Source organism: Lethenteron reissneri, chromosome 23 (genome assembly GCF_015708825.2).
Source record: "Lethenteron reissneri isolate LAM-NWPU_2019-01 chromosome 23, ASM1570882v1, whole genome shotgun sequence".
Classification (NCBI taxonomy): Eukaryota; Metazoa; Chordata; class Hyperoartia; order Petromyzontiformes; family Petromyzontidae; genus Lethenteron; species Lethenteron reissneri.
Genome location: NC_083801.1, coordinates 757,798 through 777,606, shown reverse-complemented (window position 1 = coordinate 777,606; position 19,809 = coordinate 757,798). Strand labels below are relative to the sequence as shown.

The following is a 19,809-nucleotide window of genomic DNA, read 5'->3' as shown; positions in this document are numbered from 1 at the left end:
CTGCTCTGCGCAATTAGAAAAATTCAAGGACGATTCTACAGAAGCTAACACCAAACAGCAGTCATCCACATTGAGATTCAAATTCGGATGATCACATCCAAACCAAATGACCGCTGGAACTTGCGTCGGCCTTCCAGGCCGAAACAGAAATTATCCTACAGCCAACTTCACTCGCCTTTCAAGAGCTTCATCATCAGGCAAATATGAGAATGCTTTATCGCAGTTTTCCTTCATCCATCACTGAATAAGAATACTCATTGTGACTTGTAGGTGACATGTTTCTTGCTTTATTAAGACCTGACAGTGTTGTGTACAATGATGTTGCACACAGTATAACGTTACAAGCACAAATAATAAAAAGAGGCGAATTACAAGACTGGTAACCGAAGACATGAATTCAAATGTAAAAACAGCACATTTAAGGCACATTGTAGGGGGTATTTTTTAAAATACCCATCGACATGCAAGCGAGTGTTGCTGTGTTGGTAATAATCACTTAGGATTCATACTCTTAGTTTTTTCGGTAAAGTCACGTAGGTAAAAAATGAAATAAAAATGTAATAAAAAAAACAATAAAAATAAAAAATCACGACGTTTCGGAGGCAACAACAAGTCTCCGTCATCAGGTGGGACCATCACAGCCAGATTTGCTGCATCAAGTGAGGCAAGGATTCAAGATGTAAGCCCTTAAATGCAAGTTGAGGGGGGAGGAGAGGAGGGGGAGCTTATCAGAATGGGGTAGCCAATGAAACGTCGTGATTTTTTTTATTGTTTTATTTTTATTAATTTTTATTTCATTTTTTACCTACGTGACTTTACCGAAAGAACTAAGAGTATGAATCCTTGCAGTCACGAAAGCTTCAAATCTAGAATCACTTAGGATACCCAACTAAGGCACTGAGTTGTCGGCGTTAACTTGCATTGCCATTTGCATGCCACATCTGCATGTCATTGTATGCGCCACTTGCCCGAACTTGAGTGGAGCAATGCCAGTAATCCAGCACCGTGGGTGTGGTGAGGGCCAGTGGATCTCAACCGTGAAACCTCAAACTCGCTGGGCTGCGAGGTGACCATCTCCTGGCTTGTCAGGGTGTGAATGCAGTAGGATAATCTCCATCTGTATTCCATATGTATGGGCATTGGGTGATACCCCCCCGACACCACTCGCATGTGTGGGTTTTCTCCAGGTATTCCAGTCACCTCTCACGTGTATAAACAATCATGAATGGAGTTGGCTCAATATAGGACAGCAGACGTTGGGCAATTGTTGGCGCCGATTCTGGCTACCTTCCTAATTGTCACTGGCTTTCCAGTGCCTCTAAAACCAACGAAAACTGTGCAGCGTGTTACAAATTTGCGTATTTATTTATGTTAATCTATTTAAAAAACCCAGTGCCTTTCAATGTGAGACTGTCATCAGTAATGATTTCCTCGCTCCTTAAAAAAAATATTTAAAAATAATAAAACACCGTAGGGCAGCGAAAGCTACTCTTGCTTCAGTGCCTCGCGCATCTCACTAAGCAGCAGCGACAGGGAGCGCGAATGCTTCTTCACGCTCGGCTCCTCGCTCGTGAAGGGAGGCGTGTTCCTCTCGAGCTGCAGGAAGCTGTCGATGTGCGAACGGAGGTGAGGGCTGCCGCCCATCCCAAGCCAGGACTCGCGCACACACAGGGAGATCAGGTACCACACCGCCTCTGAAGCAGAACGCGGAACCAATTAGCAAAATGTGACGCCCAAGATTCGTGAATCGGACACATTTAAAACACTCATAAGTAAACAAAAATACATTTCAAACATATTCAGGCATTCACCCTCACAACCGCCATTCACACCTTCGCTCAAAATGCAGCGATTATTTTTCAGTTACATATAAAGTGATAAAAAACACTGTAAACATAACGTGACTCTCACCCACTCGCATGCACACGTGTCATCGCTTGTAAAGGTGCCAGATTTGCCATGGGCCGGTAGTGCGATGGCCCGGCCGGCGATGCATTTACTTTACCGAAAGAACCAAGAAGATGAATCCCTGCAGTCACGAAAGCTTTAAATCGAAATTTAAACCCATTGTGTTTGTTAATGGAGTTTCCTAATTAAATCCGGCAGGCCGCCCCAGTTAATACTTTCGGCAAATGAACCACAAATAGGCACCTGTCTGCTTCCCAGTGGACGTTAAAGATCCCTTAATGCCATCGAAATTAAGTTGGCCATAGTGTGTGCTGGCGTCGTGATCAACATTTTAAAAATAACTTGAAAATCATTCATTTAAACTATTCAAAACTAAGTTTTAGTTTACCAGCTAAGGCTCATTAAGCTATGTAGCTCTTTTTCAGAAGCGACCTGGCCACAAATGAAAGCGCAACGAAGTGGTTTATCATGTGGAACAGTTAAAGCAGCTAAATACTCTAAATACTCAATTGGGAGATGCATTCAAATCATTGCCACAACCATTCCCCTCTCCTACTGCGAAACACTAGGCAGGACCCTCCTAAAAAAGGAGTCCTGAGACTTGGTGAGGCTTTTCCGAGTAAACAAGCAGAAGAAATCAAATCAAATCTAATCGATCAATCTATGAAGAGTTCTTATCTACCCAAACCTTCCCCTCAGTGAAGGAGAACAATGTTTAGCCAGAGAGAAGTACCAGCAGCAGCGAGCTCTTCAGGAGTTGAACCGATGGAAAGGGTTGCACGGCTTACCTTTGTCCGCCACAGCGTTGGCAAGCTTGGACAGTGAGCGGGTGCACAGTGACGGAATGCTGCCTGCGGGGGATGGAGGCTTCTCTCTGCCAGTCTGCCAAGACAGTTATGGACTGAAATTAGCTGTGAATAATGAATGCAAGAGTATACATGAGGGACTGTGTGATGTCTTGTTGTGGTCTGGGACTGTTGGTGTTGTTTAGCTGCATTGCCCCAGGATTGCATTTTGTTTTTACAAATCGGCAGGGATTTCTGTACTTGTGCAATTTGTAGAAATAAACTTTATTCATTTTTAGCATCTGCTTACCTTCTCTCTATTTTGCACTCCTATCGTTAATTTATTTTTTGTTGTTGATGTAACTCGCTGGACATCTGTGAAAAAGAGCTTCATAGCTCATCGGATTCCTCCTCCTTCCAGCCTAAAAAACAATTATGCTGATTCTGCAAGAATTCAAAACGAAATAGGCATTCCATTTTACCTCAACAGACCGATCCATGAAGCTCAAGAACAGCTCCGCGAACGCTTGCATGATTTGCAGGCGACTTCCGCACATCTCTTGACAAAAGTGACCCTCAGCCAGACCGTGGTAGAGCTGCAACAATCTGCGCAAAACCAAACTCTCCGACAACACGGCGTCGAGCAAAGTCACTTGGGACGTGATGCCTCCTGTCAGCCATCTCATAATGCAGAGCGCCGACCCCGGCTTTTCGGAGATCATTGTGGACAGAAAGGTTTCGTCGGAAAACAGCCAGTGCAGTGCGAGGCTCAGAGTCTCCGCGGTGCCACCCGGGGGTTTGCGCTCCGAGCCGAGGGGAGGCGACCTGGGACGTTCAGGCACAGGGCTCCAGAACGTGATGCAGCACGCCAGGGCCGGGCGGCTTGTCGACAGCAGCGCTGCGCAGGCGACGCTGTCTCGGCCTCCGCCCTCCACCCCCTCTACCCCCTCCTCCTCCTCCCGCTGGAGCTGCTGTTCTGCTCCACGCAAGGCAGACTTTGGTGCTCGCTTTCTCATCCCCATTTCGAGGCCAACGTCTGTGGAGATAAAAACAGGTTACAGTTTTAAAATAGGCAACAACAACCAACTGGTGTCTATTTGGTGTTTGAACTTCTTAACACCTCCTGTATTAGTGCCTGAAATAGTTATGCAATTTTTTATCTTGATATCGACAAAAAGGATCCCACCGATGTAATTGCTCAACATGAGCTATCAATGCTTTGATATTTGAATTGCCTTTGTGCTGTTCATCGTTGTTCCTTGGTCTAACACCAGTGAGACAAGGCCATAATTATCACGATGATAATGGATCAAATGAACGCTACAATATCCATTTTTGTGCACACTTAAACGTTCATGTTCTTTGTTTTCTTCAGAGAGTACCACAAATTACTTATGTACCCAGGAAAGCCACACAGAGTCAAAATACTATTATTCAGGAGGGCACTGCATCAGGATGTTTGGCCAATACACCACTTATCGTGTGTTTTTTTTCACGCCTATGTTTTTTAATGTTTGTTGTTGTAACTTGCTGATCCGCCCCTACTGGACATCTGTGAAAAAGACCTTCATACCTCATCGGATTCCTCCCAGAGTCTAAAGAAAGATTCTGATTCTGGAATAACAGTTAACAACACACAAAGGTGTGCAGAACTGCACATACAAAAGCTTTCAGCCTTATCCAGACCAGCAGCTTAAAAGAGCAGAATTTATGGACATTTTATCGTTTAGAACTACCAATTCATCCAGTTCTTTGAGCTGCTGCATACCTACAAGTATACATTTTTAGCTATGGGAGAAAACAGGAGAATCCGGAGGAAACCCATGCAGAACAGGGGGAGAGAATACAAACTCCACGCAGAAAGACACCCGAGTCAGGAATCGAAGCCAGGCGCCTCTCGCTGAAAGGTGCAAGCATCACCACTGCTCCAACATTGGCAGGAGACCGCAACTGACCCCTGGCTGCCGCTTGCTCGAAGGCGATGGTGGGCAGGTGATGTGGAAGTTTTGCGCTGCTTGAAACTCGTGCCCACGCGAATAGCAGCAGCTGGATGTCACGCGAGGTCAAGGGTGAAGGGTCGTGGGTGAAGCGAGACCTGGCGACCAGCAGCGACTCCAGCGTGCATACGCAACGGGAGAACGCGAGGCAGTGGAGGTGCGAGCTGGCAGGGAGACATCAGAGGACTCACACTCAATATCGTGTTCTTTCATCAAGACAAAAACTACAAGGAAAATTTTAATAATTATTAATGGATGAACAGTAATATAATGAATTCCTTCTTGTTAATCGACACGTACTCCACGCTTTGGCACGCACTTCACAAACACCGTAGTAATTAAACAAAATATATGGAAAAAAAAGTGAACAGTGTGCAAAGAAGAATGGGGAGAATTACATTGAGAGACACTGAGAGACAGAAGGAGGAACACATGATTTAGAGAGTTTAACACGTAGGCTTTCGCGATCAATGTTATTCATAATCAACGTTTTTGGGTTTAGATCGCGTTTATTTATAAATGTGTCGTAACCCTCCACCACCCGACACGGCCAATCAGTAAAAATGTGTCACGTTGACAAAGACAAATAGTTCACTGCTTTAGCCCACCGGTGTGTTGAAGCCACAACATTTACAATTTGAGTACGACGTTTCGCTGGTAATTGCAACCAGCATCATCGGGCAATTCGCCAGAATGGTGAGGCTCTCCTGTGTCTCCCGTTCTTATATAGAGCAGCAGCAGGGTGACGTCATCATTAACTCATTAACTCATCAGGTGCCAAGATTCAAGGGGGGAGTGATTGTAATTATATACTAGATTAGTAATCAGGCTATTGTTACGATGCGAGTTGTAGATTAGTAATCATACAGGACTGTGAGAGGTGGTGGCTGCTTGGGGAGGGAGACCTTCATCCAGCAGTGGATTGATCAATGCTGACGACGATGATGTTGAAATGAGAATTGGTTCAAATATAGGGGCACAAATGACAAGAATGGCAACTCTCTACGGCGAGTCCTCGCTTTGCATGTAGCGTTCACACAACGCGTTTTCACTATAACGTGGCTCTTCCATGAGGGAACAATTTTCACACAACGCGAAACTCACCATTATAACGCAGAACGTGCACCATTATAATGTAGGAATGCGCACTGTTATAATGTGGACGCACACCGTTATACCGCGGTTTCTGAGCGGTCGACGATGAACTACTTTCTTGAGCTGCGCAGCTGAGTGGTACAGTGATACAGTACGTGGAATGATACATTAACGTGGTGGCGTACCCTCAGTTATTTGTCCCGCCAACTCAGTGGTGTGTGTAGTGCATCGTATCTTACCAAACTTCATCATTACATTAATTTTTTTAGTTTTTGCTTAAATCAGTACTTTTGAGGATACGCGTCAACCAACGCCACGTTAAACGAGGACTCACTATTAAACACAGTGCCGCCTCTCCAGCTGTACCTGTTGTGTTGCAAAAGTGTGAGCAGGACGTGCAAGAACTCGTCGATGATTTCCAGCGAGATGGCGTGTTTGGTTTTGCCGGCGCCGCTTCGTCCCCCAGTCTCACTGCCGCCACCCTGCTGCTCCTCCTCTGCTGCTGCTCCGACGCTGAGCCACAGTTGGTGCAGCAGCTCCACCAGGGAACCCAACGTCCGGCTGCTCACGGCGCTGCCACGCCAGCGAGAACGCGTCGTTAGAGATACCGCCGGCATTCGACAATCAACTACCGAGGCAAGGTGGCCAGGTGGCAGTACAGCAAGTGGGTTCGTGAACCCATCTGTGTGGAGTGATATCCCTCCTCGTTTGTGTGGGGATTCTTTTCTCTTCGGGCATTTGGTTTCATCCAACACTGAACGTAAAATTCACTGATGAGAATGAGCCAAATATCCCCAATGCAGGAGCCTTTGAAAATTTGTTTTAAGACTCTGCGACGCTTTCCGAGGTAAATAAAATGCATTGTCACTGTTTTTTACATTTACCCATGAAAACCTCACCGAGTTTCAAGACTTTTTTCAGGAGGGTCCTGCCCGGTTTTCGCAGTTGGGAGAAATTTTGCTGCTGCGTGTGATCCCTTTTGAGTAATTTTCGGATAATTTTTCTACATCGGAATGTTTGGCCAATGCCAGTGACATTGTATGGGAGGAAATCGGAGAACCCAGAGCAAACCTGCATACAACAGGGGGGAAAAACATACAAACACCACTCTTAAAGGGGCCCGAGGGAGAGGATGGTAGAGGCTGTGCGGTGGAGAGGAGGTGCTGGGGGTGAGACTCACGGGCGTGACACAAGGACAGCGAGCCACGCCAGCAGGCCGCCCTCGTGGACGAGGCTGGACGCCGCTCGCGGGACAGCAGCCGCCCGGGACAGCACTCTCACCACGTGCTCCTGGGGTTGACACACACAAAGTTTACAAAACACAGTGCGGTCACAACTCCCACGTGTACACAACATACACACAGTATGTACAAAATACACATTATATTCACAACACACACACGCTGCAGACACAACACACATATGCATTCACAACACATACGCAATACTACGCATTCACAACACGCATACGCGTTCATAACACACACGCGCGTTCATAACACACACGCGCGCGCGTTCATAACATACACACGGACGCGTTCATAACACACATGCGTTTATAACACACACGCAATACTACGCATTCAAAACACACACAAGCGTTCACAATGCACACACAATAGTATGCATTCACAACATACCCTGTGGGAGAGCAACTGGGAAGTGGGTGTTCTCGTGGGAGAGTACCTGGGTGGTGAGGGAGCTCAGGGGGCTGGAGTGATGAGCCATAAGAATGCTGAGTACTCGCTGCTGAGCACAGACCATGAGGCTGGCCCGGTCACGCAGCCCTTTGGCGAGCAGGCCCAATGACCACTCACGCTCCTGTGGGTTAAGCGGCAACACAGGACACAACACTTTGGGAGGAAAACGGAGAACCCGGAGGCAACCCGTGCAGAACAGGGGGAGAACGTACAGACTCTACACAGAAAGGCACCTGAGTTGGTAGTTGAATCCAGGCCCTGTTTGCTGCTGTGAGGAGCTAGCGTCACTACCGCCCCCACTTGAGCGAAGGCGCCGTGTGTTTGTGTAAACAACGGATGATGGGTATCAAGCGGCAGCAGCGACTGCGTTTTGGGTGGTTGCGATCCCACACCGCAAAATCTCCCGAGACAAGGCAACGCGGTGGTGGTGGCGGTTGTGTGCTGCAGGCCTGGCAGTCGCGTGCATTTACCTACCTCCACATCTTGGCTGAAGAAGAACTTGTAAAACGCTGGAATCTTCTTCGAGTCCAGATATTGATGCGAGAGCAAGAAAATGTTGATTCGCGAGTACATGTGGTGTTCTGGAAAAGCGAGAGCCGATATGGTGTCAGTCCTTGCTCACGTCACATCGACTCATGGCGAACAGCGCACACGGCCGTGCGGTGACCGCGATTAACGCGGGGGTTTTGCGTTCCTGAGAATTGCCGCGTGAAGTGATTCACGTTAAGCGAGGGGAGTGATTTTCCCGTAAGGAATAACGGTGAAGGTTCGGGTGTCGTTCCAGCACGTTGTTTTATTATACTACAGTACCGGCACTACAGTGCCAGAGTACAAGCACTACAGTGCAAGTACTACAGCACAAGTATCCCTGTACCACAGTACTACAGTGTCAGTACTAGAGTACTGCAGTGCTAGTGCCACAGTACCAGCACTGCAGCACCAGTGCTACAGTACTATAGGACCAGTACTACAGTACCAGTATTACAGTACTAGAGTACCTGCTCCTAGCATCACCTCACAGCGCTGTCAACACCCACGGCGCGCAGAAGAGTAGTCCGTCATGCGCTAGACTCGTGTTATATCGAGTAATCCGTCACGCGCTAGACTCACGTTATAGTGAGTAGTCCGTCAAGCACTTGACTCACGTTATAGCAAGTAGTCCGTCAAGCGCTCGACTCACGTTATAGCGAGGTAGTCCACCACGCGCTGTGACTGCTGTCCATAGAATCTGGATAAGGTTGAGCCACGAGCATAGGAGCGGCCTCCGCTCTTGGATTTCACCAAACGTGGAGGAGATTTACTGTTCACATTTTCTCCCCCCACATTTCCGAGATATCTTTACTATCATGCTTCTTTACACCATTGAAAGTTTCACAGAGTCCCAAGATTATTTAATGGAGGGTCCTACAAAGTTCTCACGGGAGGGGGTCATGTTGCTGCTGCTGTGTAATCCCAATTGAGTAACGTGCATGCAAACTTCTCAATATTGGGTTGTTTGGCCAATGCCAGTGACGGTGTGTGTTTTTTTTTAGCTATGGCAGAAAACTCGAGAACATGGAGGAAACCCACGCACAACAGGGGGAAAGCTTACAGGCTACTGCGCCAGGGCTGTTGAGCTTAGAAACAAGCACATAGGGCATTCTAAACAACACCACCAAAAGCGCTTTCAAAACGCAAACCCAAACCCGTTCGACTATCCATCTCCCAACTCCAAACGAATGAGAACCACCGTGCAGTGCGCGCTGTACCTGGCTTGAGCAACAGAGCGGCCGTGTCGGCCAGGAATGCAGTCGCGATGCAGCTCAGCCGCATGTTAGGCTGCGTCACGCCGTTCCGCACAAACTCAAGCAGATAGAGGAGCTGTGGGGGCAGACAAGGGGCAGAGAGGGGACACATTCACGGCTCACTCACGTCCACGCGGCTCACTCATGTGTGCCTCACTCGCACTCACGCACTGTCCTCCACTCCAGGGCCCTCACCACATTCAACACGAAACACGTGGAGCCCACGCCACGAGCCGAGGGTGCGATGCCAATGCGACTCGGTGATGCGGGATTACGGGTGGAGTGACGCGCATCGTGTTAGATGCTGTACGTAATGCTTACCACTCTCACCATTGGAACCTCATTTGCCAGAAGAAAAAATATGACAATTGTTTTTTTACCCTTTTTTTGCACCATGTGAGACTAGGCTCTAAGGAAAGCTGTCTCGGGTGTGGACCAATCAACTTCAAGGACAGTGCATACATTATCAGAGTTATGTTTTTTGTTTGCACTATGACTGCAGGTATTGTGGTCTATGCAAACATGACTCCTTGTAAAAAAGGTGTCAGTTTTGTTGCCAGATAAAAGGGTAAAAAACTAATTAGCTTACCACTCTGTTATTATTATCATCAGTATTGTGCTTGTTTACTCACGAAAGTCTAAAGACTCGTTATGAGGAAGGTCCGTCAAGTTTTCGCGGCAGAGGGGATGTCGCTGGCGAATACTAGTACCAGTGTGTGTTTTAGTTATGGGAAGAAACTAGAGACCCCAGAGCAAATCCATGCAGAACAGGTAGAGAACATACAGACTCCACAAAGAACTGCGCCTGAGTTTGGAATCGAAACCAGGAATTTCTTGCTGTTAGGCGTATGCATCACCAATGTGCCACCGCCCTACTGTGTACGGATAATAATGCGTAAAGTTCAAAGAAATGTAATAACAATATTGGTACCTCTGCAAACAAAATGGATTACATGTGAAGTTACAGGTGGCACTGGGGCTACAGAGCAAAGACCTGGTAAAAACAAGTCACGAAGCCTCGTGATTTCAGAGTGAGTCCGATCACTCAACTTGAAAAGGGGAAGATTAACTGAGCACAGAGGGAGAAGGGCAGGCATGGGGCAATGGCGCACAAAGGGTTCGGGAACTACGCACTCCTGTGTGCCAGTGAGTTTGCTACAAAATAAGGACTTCCGCACGGGTAAAATGTATGTATGTATGTCTGTTGAACTTATTTTGCACCGTACGCAGCCATCCGTGCTTAATCGGAGGAGAGGGGGTTCGGCAAAAAAATAAATGCAAAAAGCAATATGAAAGAAATTAGTTGTCCAAGTAGATTATTTAAAAGTGCATAGCTCCAGTGGCTTCCTACCATTGGAAGTGCATTCCAGACGACTGGATAAGCGCAGATGAAAGCACGCAATGCGGTGACCGTTGTTGTTCGATGGAAAGCCAAAAGCCACTGCGAGGATGACCGAAGTTTGCGTGATGGTTTATGCTCCTTGTTTGAGAGCAACAAGGTATTGTGGTTCATAAACGGTCACACGACCTAAATCTCGTGACCAGATCACTCCGATTCTTTCCTCCCTGCACTGGCTCCCTGTAAAGTACAGAATCGATTTTAAAATTCGTATACTCCTCACGTTTAAGAACCTGAATGAGTTGGCTCCTAAATATTTCACCACCGATCTGCTTAGGTTTCATATTCTACTGCGAAAACTTCGATCTGCCGATCTGCAGCCAAGCTCTGCAACTGTGGAATTCCTGTTACACTTTTTAAAATCGCATATTCAAACTCACCTGTTTTTACTGCAAGCTTTCTCCAGAACTTAAGCTGCATGTAAAGCGTCTTGAGGCCTTGTGAGAATTGCGCTTTTAGAGAAAACCAAGGTTACTATTATTGTTGCACAATGGTTAGTGTTGCACTGTGGTTAAAACCGGGTGACCCGAGTTCGATTCACGTTCATGTCTATTAAAGTGGCGAATATTTGAACCTGTCCTGGGCCTCCCCTAAGTCGACTTCAGCCATCATGAGTACCTGGTGCGGTGTTTAAATATCAGCACTGGGGAGACAACCGCGGCTGGGATTGATGTTGGCCACTCACCCCTTTGTGTACCATGTCGGCCGTTGTAAGCGCTCGCATGTAATTATAATTTATGCAGGAAAGCCCACAATGAGTCGTAGGACGATTTGCAGTAGGGTCCTGCATTGGACCTTTATTTTAAGATGTCTTCAGCCGATTAATGAGTGCTTATACGTGTGGGATGAAATCAGAGCAACCGGAGAAAACCCACATGCGTGAGGGGGTAACACTCGATCCCTGTACAGATGGAAAGGGATGGCGATTAGTCAACTTGCTGTACCGCCTTCTCCTTTCGAACCAAGGTATGGCACATCCTCGATGCCCACCCACAAGAAAGGAGTTTCACAACAACCCTAGCTATGTGTGCGGTGATCCACCAAACATCGCTGCTTCCCCCAGTGCTGGATTACAGGCATGTGCAGAACCACCACACCACCCAAATCGGACTTGCCCGAAGGCTACACGAGGGGACGCGTGCACATGTCTCGTGCTCAGTGCCGCTGTCTTTCTGTGTGCCTACGTGTGTGTCTCTCTCTGTTTGTCTCTGTGTGAGTCTCTCTCTGCTTGTGTGTCTGTCTGTGTGTCTCCGTGTCTATGTTTTGTCTCGCTCTCAAATGTAGCAATCTTTGCAAGAACGTAATCAACCAGGTGGGGTGTTGACTGTTTTGTTGGCCGACTCTCTGTGTTGTATTGCATTATATTTCCAAGTTAACTATGTTTGTTTTCTCATTCATTTGTACCTGATGATGGTTGCTTGCATTGCAATCGAAACGTCGTATTCTTTTATTATTTAATTTCTTTCTACGTGACTTTACCGAAAGAACCAAAGAGTAAATCCTGCAGTCACGAAAGCTTCGAATCTAGTCTTATCACTAGACCTCTCAGCCGTGCAGCTCAAGACACTTGTTTGTCATCGACCGCTCAAAAGCTGCGTTATAACCGTGCACGTTCCGCGTTATAATGGTGCCCGGTCATTATAATGGTGCACGCACGGTTCACGTTGTAACAGCACCTGAGGCTTCTCAGGGAAGTGGGAGCCCTCCAGCTGGCTGTGGAAGAGTGTGAGGACGTGGTAGCAGGCGCCGCGCAGGGCGGGGTGCAGGCTCGCCAGCCCTGCAAACACGAGGCCGAGCCCGTGCACCTCCACGAAGCGCCGACAATCGACGGCGCACTCTGTGGGGGAGTGCGCGCACACAAACGCATGCGGCATAGACTTTGCAGGTCGGCTCGTTGCGGCGCAACGGTAAAGCTGGTGCGTTTAATCCGAAAGTGGAAATGACGCTCAAAAAATTCCATCGCGACAGCAAAGTTAACGCAGCTGGAAACAAATAACTTGCTTACTCGTCCCTACTGGAAAAAAGAGCTTTAGAGCTCATTGGATTGCTCCAGTCTAAATATAGATTCTGATTCTGGAATAAGAGTTAACACACACAGGTGTGCAGCACTGCACATACAAAAGCTTTCAGCCTTACCTAGACTACCAGTTCAAAAAAGATGAATGTGTGGGTATTTTATCGTCTAGAAGCAACAATTCATTCAGTTATTTTGAGCTGCCGCACACTTGCATGCCTTGTTAAATCTACACAGCTAGGAACACCTACGTGTGACAGCGTGTCAGGCTACCCAGCCAGGAACACCTGCGCGTGACGGCGTGAGAGTGAGGCTGTACCGGGAACCAGGATAGCACTGAAGAGAGGCAGCAGGAACGCGGGGTCGTACAAGTGGCTGCCTCCTGCCGCGCAGAACTCCTCTTCCTCCTGTAGGGTCTACGACGGCATGCAGCGTCTCTCATTCACCCATCCGACCATATCCGTCCAGCACTCGCCGAGCTGCATTGGCTTCCGGTTACCGAACAAATACATTATAAGGTCACACTCATTGCACACAAGATACCTGCCACAAATTAACCACAATACCTTGCTGATCTCAAGGATCATAAATCATCACGCGAACTCCGGTCATGCTCACAGGAGCGACTTTTGGCGAGTGATCGAACAAAGGCGGTCACCGCATCGCGCACATTCAGATGCGCTTTTGCGGCTGTCTGGAACGCCCTTCCTTCTGAAATTAAGAAGCCACTAGAGCTTTGCACTTTTAAATCTACATCGAAAACTAATTTATTTAGAAATGCTTTCTGCGTTTATTTTTTTATCCTTCCCCGCACCTCCGAATAGCACGGTTAACTACGTACGGGGCGAAAGAAGTTCAACAAAGACAAATACATACACCCACCCAGCGGGAATGGACGATCTCGAAACTGTCAAAATCGCCATCAACACCTCCGAACCACCGCTCGACCGACTGCGAGGTGGCGTTACGGCCCAGCGGTAGCAACAAGCGAGTCGATAAGGGAGGTCACGTGCAGTGGGGTAAATTTAGTATGGTACTCCCATCTATTCCAACGATGTTTGCCCAGCATGGAGGATTAGACCAAAGACTCTGTATAAGGGCTCTTTAGAGCTCCCTCTCATTGGGCGCCTTCTACCAGCAATGGCAGCGTGATCAAGACATTTTAAAGGCCGCAACTTTACCTTCCAAACTGCAATGTTACACAACCGTTAAGCCACATCACAGTTGGATTACCCAGCAGTGATTGCCTCCGACTGGCAGTCTAATGCCCATGGGGGCAGGCCAGGTGATGGGTCACCGCTTGCCTACAGGGATAGCTGCCAATTGGGGTGCCCCTTTTCAAATGTGTTGAGATGAGATGTGATGGAAGTAAAGGAGGGCGGCTCTCTTATCAAAAACAAATAATTATTATTGTAGTGACAATAGAGCCTGCATGCGGTGTGAGTGGACTAGTGGCCACAGGAGGTAATGACAGGGGAGTCAGCCTGCATGCGGTGTGAGTGGACTAGTGGCCACGGGAGGTAATGACAGGGGAGTCAGCCTACAGTGCGAATGCACTAGTGGCCACGGGAGGTAATGACAGGGGTATCAGTTGTCAGTGCGAAGGGACTGGTGGCTACGGGAATGACCGAGAAGGGAGCGTGGTCAGGTGACAGAAGAGGACGGTCGAGTCTGCCGGTGGAGTGTCCAGAGTCAGCGAGAATGATCGAGAAAGGGGGTGTGGCCTCGGTTGGTACATAAGGGAGATGCGCGGGAGACTCGGGGCTGTTGCAGTGGGGTCTCTGCTTGATATCAATTGAACGTGTCTTCAATAACGTGCCATCTCAAGAGAAGTGTGTTAAGTCGTCATTACATTATTATTACGGTAAGTCTTCGCTACAACGCGGTTCTTCCATTCGGGAAATCTTTTCGCATAACGCGGAACGCGCACCTTTATCACGCGGTTTTTGAGCGGTCAAAGACTAACTACTTTCTTGAGCTGCATGGCTGAGAGGTACAATGAGACAGTACACGGAATGATACAGTAACACGGTGCTGTATCCTCAATTATTAGTCCCACTATCTCACCGCGTGTCCGTACATTGTTTCTCGACAAACATTATCATTACTAGATTACTTATGGGAAAATAGTTTTCGCTTAACACAGGAACGCATCGACCGAGTTAAACGAGGAGTTCCAGTACAGCCGATTGCTAAAAGCTCAACTACATGGTGCTGCACTCTCATCGTAAATGGAGAAAAGTCATTGAATAAAATGTTGCGTCAAAGCACCACCGTTCGCTTACTCGTCTAACTGCGGCGCGCTGGTGCAGGCGCGCTGGTGCAGGTGCAAGCACTTACGTCAGGCAGCAGAGTGCGGTGCAGTGGGAAGTTGACGGCCGTCTCGTACATGCGCCCTGCATCCAGTAAGCCCAGGATGCGGTCTGGGCTCGGCAGCTGCCACAGCGAGCGGCCGAGAGTGCGCCGCGTCGCGTGCAGGCTCACAGCCTCCGGGCCCCACATCAGCAGCCTTCGCACACGCACACACAAAGGTCCCCAGTATAGCCTCAGTAGACTGTTAGGGCAAGTACTGTTAAAGAGTAGCACCTATGAAGGCCAGCACAGTACACGAGGGGGTGGGTGGCCAGCACCACACCCAGCTACTTTGTATTCCCAGTGGCGATATTTACGCACTGCACCAGGTACTTATTTCAGGCTGAGTCGACCTAGGGGAGGCCCATGACCAGTTCAAACAATCGTCACTGGTGTTGGCCGTGAGTAGGATTCGAACTCGGGTCGCCAGGTTTGTAGCGTAATGCACAAACCGCTGCAACACCAGCCACACACACAGTGAGGTATACAGAGAGATTATAGACATAGGTACAACAAATACAGACACATAACAACAGCCACCCTTCACAACTAAGTGGCGATGACGTATACAAGGCGCTTATGCCATGCTACGTGCACTTTAAGGCCACGTGAAGTGTAAAAAGTTCCCTAGCAGGAGGTCATGGGGCAGACCCAGGTGCCATGGGTTAACTGACTCAGATGACTGGCAGATGCACCACCTGTGGCACCCTACTTTGCCAACTGGCTGTGTTTGAACTGCCTGGCACTCCGCTAAGTGGTGATGACATCACCCTCGAGCTACAGTGCTTGACGATTGAACGGGGCAGTTATTTTCATGTCCAAAGTCACTCTCACAAGTGTGACTATCCTTATCTCAAAAGGTGTTTTTATTAATTTATTATTACTACTACACCTGCTCGCTCAGAAAAGCCTCACAGAGTCTCTAGAATATGAATATATAGTCTCTAGACACTTTTCAGCAGGGTTCTGCAAAGTTTTTGCAGTACGAGGTGTTGTTGCTGCTGTGTAATTTTAAGGAAATATTCAGCATCTTGATGCATGGCCAATACCAGTTACATTTTATGGGGGATGTTTTTTCAGCTATGGGAAGAAATCGGAGAACTCGGAGGAAACCCATGCCAAACAGGGGGAGAGAGCACACAAACTCTACACAGAAAGGCATACGAGAGTCAGGAATCAAACCCAGGGACTTCTTGCTGTGAGATACAACACGTGTTACCACTGCCCCACCAGCCCTGCCTCCCAGGATCACAATTCAATTCGAAAACAGTGTTTTTTTACGATCTCGCTTCCAGTCTCACCTGAGCATAACAGCACATTTGCGAATGTATTACATAATCGGATGCTGCCGTGGGGTCAAGGTGAGCCCGCTGGACTCACAATCCAGAGGTCATCATTTCAACCTTTGGGCGAGGCAGTTGAGACAATGGCAAAACACGTCTCTTAAATTCCTACCCCCCCCCCTCTTGTGCCCACCCTGCGGTGTCGAGGGGTTCAAAGTGAGTCGCTTGGACATGTTGCGTGCGGTGCGGTAAAGTGTTGGGTGTGTGGCGGCAATCACCTGAAATCCAGCAGACTCAGGTTGTTATTTTCGTAGATTCGCATGAGCAGCAGCAAACACTGGTCTGAAAAAAACAAGGCAATACAAGTGTTATGTAGGCATAATCGTTACTGCATTACGCGTTTAGTACAGAAAACCCTTGCCCATCACGTATCTGTGTACAGTACTGTACACTATAGGAATAAAAATCGTGGGTGGCTGAACCTCACTGGAGTCCGAGAACACCATGTGACCTGGGACCCACGATGGGCCGCTTGAGAGACAACATGGAGACAAGACGGCACCGTGTATTCTTCCGTGGCAGCATCATCGCAAGCAGTGCAGTTATTTTATGTTATACCTACGTGACTTTACCGAAAGAACCAAAGAGTACAGTTATAACGCGTAAAGGAATTTTGCGGTCAACTGCGAATGGGTGAGCCATAGGGGCCCGACTGGTGAATTGTACCTCAATTATATTTATGGAACCTTTTTGCGAGTATTAAAAATGATAAAGCTGCTCGAACTCGAGATATTCATGCTTTGATACTGCCATTGCCTTTGTAATGTTCGCCTTGTGGCATTCTCTGGTCTAACACAGGTGAAACAAGGCCATAAAGAAGGCGCTGTCCGGTGTAGGCAAATCAGTTATTTTGTTATTTTCTTTGAACCTATCTACGTGACTTTACCGAAAGACCCAAAGAATATGATTAGGCCAATCAGTTTCAAATAAAATGCATATATCATCAGAGAATTTCGATTTACAGCTTTCGTGACTGCAGGGATTCATCAGAGAATGTTTGTTTGCATGTTTTGCCACACAAAAGGTATCTATTTGGCGTTTGACCACCTTAATACCTCCTGTTTTATTGCCGGAAAGGGTTAAATCTATTCTCATCTGTAGCTCAATTAATTTGGTGACAAACCGCAAAACTGCAATAGCTAAACCCGCGAGAGGGAAAGGTTTGCTGTACTGTGGCACTCCATTGGGCCGAAGCACGCAAATCCTCTTGAGTACGGATGGATATCAGTGGGACAGGATTACGCGAAGCATTTTTTTTCTTTTCTCAATTTGATTGGAACTCTCGAGTCGGGGCACCATCCTTGGCCAAGTTCTCCAAGTGCCATTACAATCCACGGAAATTTGAAACTACGCAGGTGAGTCTGTGTGTTAAAGGGTTTCCATCAACTCCACATCGATGCCGCTAAATAGCACACAGCGATGTAGCTGTGACAGACGCGGAGGCAAAGGGCATTGCTGGGATTAGTATTGTCAACGCAACAGAATCAGAATATGTATTTATACTGGAGGAATCTGATGAGCTATGAAGTTATTTTCAAAGATGTCCAGTAAGGGCGGGTCAGAACGTTAAAACAAACAATACAAAAACACGATAGCAGTGCAGAGTATAGGAAAGGTAAATATTTTTATTTTACCAGGTTAAATCCACTGAGCTAATAGCTTAATTTTCATAAGCGACCTGGTCACAAATGATATTTCAACAAAGTGGCTTAACAGGTTTAAATCTCTATAGCACGGGTCAGGGGCTCCTGAGTAACCGCTACCACCGGAGTCAAGATGTGCGAAGGGGACTCCGTGCGATGATGAACCATCGCAAAATGCGTTCGTTATCATTATTTTTAGCTCGCCAGTGAGTGAGCAGAAGGAATGGCCAGTTCAGCGCTTGCTAGCGTGACCATGTCGTTCGTTTGGCCTTGGTCGGGTAGCGGAGGGCTCTTACCTGCAAAAGTTAGACTAAATCGTTAGGCGGCCTCGCCCAAGTCAATTCTGAGTCACTGTATTGGTTGCGAAAACCTACACTACGTTTCGAGTGAAATAACGGAGCCTCTACCTGTCTCGCTGAGAGTCGCAGTGTAGGCTCCAAGCAGCAGGGCGAAGTGATGGATGTCACAGATGTTTGGACACTTCTGGACCAAAGTAAATAGCAACTTGACCAGTGCACCTGTGAAGCAACGATGATGACCGACGTTTATTATTATCACAATACTTTAGTACAGTTGGTACAGTTGGTATTTGTGCCGTTCTTAATTGCGATATGGACATCACCGCCACTAAGTGGTGAATAGCGATATCTGCTGTTGTTGTTGATGTGGGTGGGTGGGTGAAAGGGAAGAGGGAAGCAGGGAGGCAGAGAGGCATGGAGGGAGGAGGCATGGAGGGAGGAGGCATGGAGGAGGCAGGGAGGGAGGCTGGGAGGGAGGCAGGGAGGAAGGGAGGGATGCAGGGAGGGCCCCATGCTACCTCTGGCCGGCTGCTCCCCGCTCAGCAGGCTGGGCAGGAAGAGCGAGTGGCCCGTCACCATGGTGTGCAGCACGCCGGGAGCGAGCACCGTGGAGCAAGATTCTATCACCTTGGTAACAGTTGCCAGGGTTACAGGATCATCATAGCGATGCCTGCACACACGCACAAAAAAAGATCCCCCTATAGTAAGTGTTTTAGCGATTACCTATGAAGACTGGCACAGCACATGAGAGGGTGGATGGCCAGCACAACACCTGGCAGTCTTTGTTTCCCCAGTGCTGATGTTAATGCACCGCACCAGGTACTCATTTGAGGTCATGTTGAACTAGGAAAGGCCCAGGACCAGTTCAGATAATCATCACTGGTGTTAGCCATGAGCAGGAATCAAACTCGGGCTGCCGGGTTCATAGTGAAGCACACTAACCACTGTACTACCACTCCTCACACACACATGTGCAGTACACACACACGGCGCAGCACACACAACACAAAGATCCTCGTTGAACCTTTGATGACCATAGAGTCAAGCATTGTTCATGAAAGCCAATTACCGCTAATGTGGCAAATGGGAGGGTAAAGTGGCCAGCACCGCACCTGGTCACCCTTATCTTCTGAGTACTGGGGCTAACACGCTGCGTCGGGAACCCATTTTGTCCTCAGCCAACCCAGGAGAGGCCCAAGCCTGATTCAGACACCACGTCTCACTCATGGCTGGGAATAACAATAATAAATTAGGCATTTAGAACAGCATTCACTCTGTCTTACTTCAGGGATGTCTTCATAAATGTGTTCCACAGCTTTGCTGGAAGTTCCACGTCTGAGGCCTAGGGTAGGAAAACGCTTGAATGTGAGGAGGGTAGTGGGTAGCGTGTGGGAAGCAGGTATCGCGGGTACTGTGGGCGCGGGTGCCAAATATGATCTCACAACGTCCATAAAGGCTACACATAGTAGTAGGCTCTTGTGACCAATATT

At 47.9% G+C, this 19,809-nt stretch overlaps 1 protein-coding gene across 1 annotated transcript in view; it reads right to left on the bottom strand.

Annotated features, from left to right (window-relative positions):
• Positions 1-271: 271 nt before the first annotated feature.
• Positions 272-19,809, bottom strand: part of URB1 (URB1 ribosome biogenesis homolog) — a 67,306-nt gene continuing 47,768 nt past the window's right edge. Inside the window, exons 27-42 of the mRNA XM_061556776.1 lie at positions 19,603-19,661; positions 18,838-18,989; positions 18,428-18,538; positions 16,596-16,659; positions 15,023-15,191; positions 13,002-13,098; positions 12,345-12,505; positions 9,234-9,345; positions 7,960-8,066; positions 7,472-7,606; positions 6,966-7,075; positions 6,152-6,358; positions 4,649-4,854; positions 3,176-3,729; positions 2,697-2,790; positions 272-1,694 (exon numbers count right to left, since the gene is read on the bottom strand). Of these exons, the coding sequence (XP_061412760.1) occupies positions 1,486-1,694; positions 2,697-2,790; positions 3,176-3,729; positions 4,649-4,854; positions 6,152-6,358; positions 6,966-7,075; positions 7,472-7,606; positions 7,960-8,066; positions 9,234-9,345; positions 12,345-12,505; positions 13,002-13,098; positions 15,023-15,191; positions 16,596-16,659; positions 18,428-18,538; positions 18,838-18,989; positions 19,603-19,661 (2,547 nt within the window). The 3' untranslated portion in view covers positions 272-1,485. The remainder of the gene's footprint in view (positions 1,695-2,696; positions 2,791-3,175; positions 3,730-4,648; positions 4,855-6,151; positions 6,359-6,965; positions 7,076-7,471; positions 7,607-7,959; positions 8,067-9,233; positions 9,346-12,344; positions 12,506-13,001; positions 13,099-15,022; positions 15,192-16,595; positions 16,660-18,427; positions 18,539-18,837; positions 18,990-19,602; positions 19,662-19,809) is intronic.